The 3,137-nt window shown below is 27.6% G+C and overlaps 1 protein-coding gene across 1 annotated transcript; it reads right to left on the bottom strand.

The window, feature by feature from the left end:
* Nucleotides 1-265: 265 nt before the first annotated feature.
* On the bottom strand, nt 266-1,240 carry LOC102585735 (uncharacterized). Its single transcript, XM_006353766.2, has 2 exons — nt 1,051-1,240; nt 266-970 (listed from the first exon to the last, which is right to left on the bottom strand). The coding sequence occupies exon 2, from the start codon at nt 914-916 to the stop codon at nt 395-397; it is 522 nt and encodes a 173-aa protein (XP_006353828.1). The 5' UTR covers nt 917-970; nt 1,051-1,240; the 3' UTR covers nt 266-394.
* Nucleotides 1,241-3,137: the final 1,897 nt, after the last annotated feature.

The following is a 3,137-nucleotide window of genomic DNA, read 5'->3' on the forward strand; positions in this document are numbered from 1 at the left end:
CTCCATCCCGTTTGATAGGGACACCTGAAAGAAACTACTAACTATGGTCACAATAAGACTGCCCTTCATTCCGTTTGATAGAGACAGGAAAGCGCTCCCTAACAAAGACGACTTCGTATCCAGGAAAATTCGAACCCGAGACTTCAGATTAAAGATGAAGGATTACTTATCACTCCACCACAATCCTTGTTGGTAATGAAATTCACTTGAACTACCTTTAACCACTGGCATAATGGAATTCATTTGAACTGATAAATTCAAACAGTAATGACCTAAATCATCTCTATAATTAAAAGTTTCAAAGATCACATATGTTGGGAGTTTCAGGCCCAATAGTTGTTATACATTGAACAAAATCCAAAAAATAACATACCAAAATTGATACTCTTTCACTTTAGTGCAGAAATGCATATATAGCAGTAGAAATATAAACGACAAGAGCAGAGGTGACCAGAACGAGCAAGGTGGAGACAGCATGAATAGCAGATTTACTTCCACAAGATAAGACCCCGAGGCGAATCTGAATGACATTGACAATTGAAAGCATCAAGAATAAACACCCCATTACCGATCCAATAGCAGAGGCCATCATTCCAAGCCTGAGCACCTTCAAATTGATGTGAGCCCTAAAAGCCTCATCAACATCTTTGCTATTCAACAAATTAATTGCCAATTTGAGGCCCTGTGCAACAAGTGAGGAGAAGAGAAAGAAGCTGAATGACACCACCTCAAAAACCAACAACTTCTTAACTACATCAATCCCAGCATCGCAGGCTGTGCGATCCTCCAGACTTTTCTGTCCAGGTGTTGTTAAAGAGAGACCCACAAAGACTGCAATGGTGAAAAGTGAGTTCACATTCACTAGCCCGTCCAAGGCAGTTACATGGACACTCGTTGTTGAAACAGATGATGACATTGAGGTGACTCTTCTTGGTTGTGGGGACAAGTATTCTTTTGGTATGTCTCAGATCTGCAAAAAAAAATTGAAGAATAAAGCTAGAAGATGAAGAAATGAATGAATCAGAAAAGGGAGGTAGGATAGGATATTACTCTTCCATGATCAAATCAAAGTTGGTTTCAAGACTTGCTGCAGCTGCTTTAGAAGATTGCTTGTAATATTGGTGTTTCAACTTTCAATTTCCCGGAGTACATGTTGGAAAATGTAAATAAAACAATTGTTTGCTTCTTGCTTTACTACTTTTGCTTTTGGGTTTCGAGTTAGGGTGGGTGAAATGGAGAAAGAAAAGACTTAATTAGAGGCCTAAAAGACTCGACAAAAATGAGTCAAACCATCTTCAACTTTGAAATTATGATAGGGAAGTGCTAAACGGTCAGAATTATGTGGTCATAATTTGGCCAGAATTATAAAAAGACTAATTTAACTTTCTTCCCTTTCAAAGTAAAGTCAAGTATTTATTACTATTATTTTTTAAACTTCTAAAAATACGTGTGAACAATAATTATTATGTTTAATGAGTTAGAATTATTATTAGTTGTGTGAAGGAAATTATTCAATGGACTTTATAATGTGGGACTCATTACAATCTAACTTCGTCTTCTTTTAATTCTTCCTAATTAACTCTTTCTTTGTTCCTTTTTCTTCATCTTTTTTGTTATTCTTTTTCTTTTCTTTTCCATTACATGTAAAATTAAATTATACAAATTCTAATTTCATAAGATATTTTTGGATACAGTTTAACAATGATTTTCTAGTCTTAAACTTGAAAATAAGTTAACATTTATTTATTTCTATTATATACAAATCATCCAATTCTAAAATCAAGCACACACAAAAAATATTTGTTAATATCTAACTTCATAACACAAAATTTGTTGGGGATAGTATTACATTTGTTTTCTTTATTTTAATTTCATTATATTATATTTAATACACTATCATCAATATTAAAAAATAATATGATTTGATTATTTTTTCTTCACTAATATACTGATTTGAATATTATATTTCATAATCATCTTTAAAAAAATGAATAAAATGTTTTTTTATGATAAATTTTAAAGATTATTCTTTATAGATAATAACAAATCTTTTTTTAAAATAAAGTTTGTACTTTTATGTGTTAAATATAGAGATAAGTTTCGTGTGATAAATTTAATAGTTAGATGAATTTTATGTATTAAAAAATAAGAAAGTGATTTTTTTAATATATTTTATAGTGAAAATATGACATAATGCTATAAATAAGTTAATTACATTTAAGGTAATTTTAGAAACTTCCTTTAATGTGATACTTCTCACAAAGTTCAGTAATATATTTGATACTTCTCATATGTGATTTTTTTTTAAACCTTTTTGTTTAAATGATTAATTTCAGTCTTAAACATCTTATTTGTGGATTTATTTGTTTATCATTATCTGGAAAAAATTTCAGTTAATAAAAATAAAATATTTTTGTGTATATTTTTTTGTGTATGGGTATAGTTCATTTGATTTATTTTTTAAGAAAATATTGTTCAGTTAATAAAAAAAATTGTACACTTTAGTTCAAAAAAATATTTTTGAATTGTATCTTAAAAAAATGTTCATAAGGTACCAATGCATACCTTTGAAAAATTATTTTTTCACTTAAAATAAATCTCTTTATTGAAAAAGACAATTAAATTTCTCATTAATAATAACTACAAATGACTATCTTGTCTACTTAAGATTATACTTAATTATTTTGTAATACAAATTTAGTAAAATATAGTAATTAAGCATAGATTCAAAAAAAATTAGTTGAATTTTTCTTTAAATATAATCAAATAAATAGATTAGTCTATATATACAATGGATGTTTTTCAAGAGAAAAATAATGTTATTTTGGAAATTAAATGTTTCTAAAAAATAATTGATGATAAGACATTTATAACTATACCATGAATAAAACATTAATTATGGCCAAAAATATCCAAAAATAAACTAATTTATAGTGTGAACATGTCCTTTTACAATTCTGGCGAAAATGATTTTCTCATTCGGATATACATTTTTTTTTAATTATTTTTATTTAATATAGAATTTTCTACCGAAGGAGACAATTAAAATATATGTTAATAATATATATAAAAATATATGTTTTTAAATATAATTTGAAAAATATTTCAATAACGATAATCAAAACTCAAAATACTTT

This window comes from Solanum tuberosum, unplaced genomic scaffold (assembly GCF_000226075.1).
Source record: "Solanum tuberosum cultivar DM 1-3 516 R44 unplaced genomic scaffold, SolTub_3.0 scf00161, whole genome shotgun sequence".
Classification (NCBI taxonomy): domain Eukaryota; kingdom Viridiplantae; phylum Streptophyta; class Magnoliopsida; order Solanales; family Solanaceae; genus Solanum; species Solanum tuberosum.

Bases quoted from the DNA above. Each gene is read 5' to 3' on its own strand.
- LOC102585735 (XM_006353766.2), bottom strand. From the start codon at position 916: ATGTCATCATCTGTTTCAACAACGAGTGTCCATGTAACTGCCTTGGAC.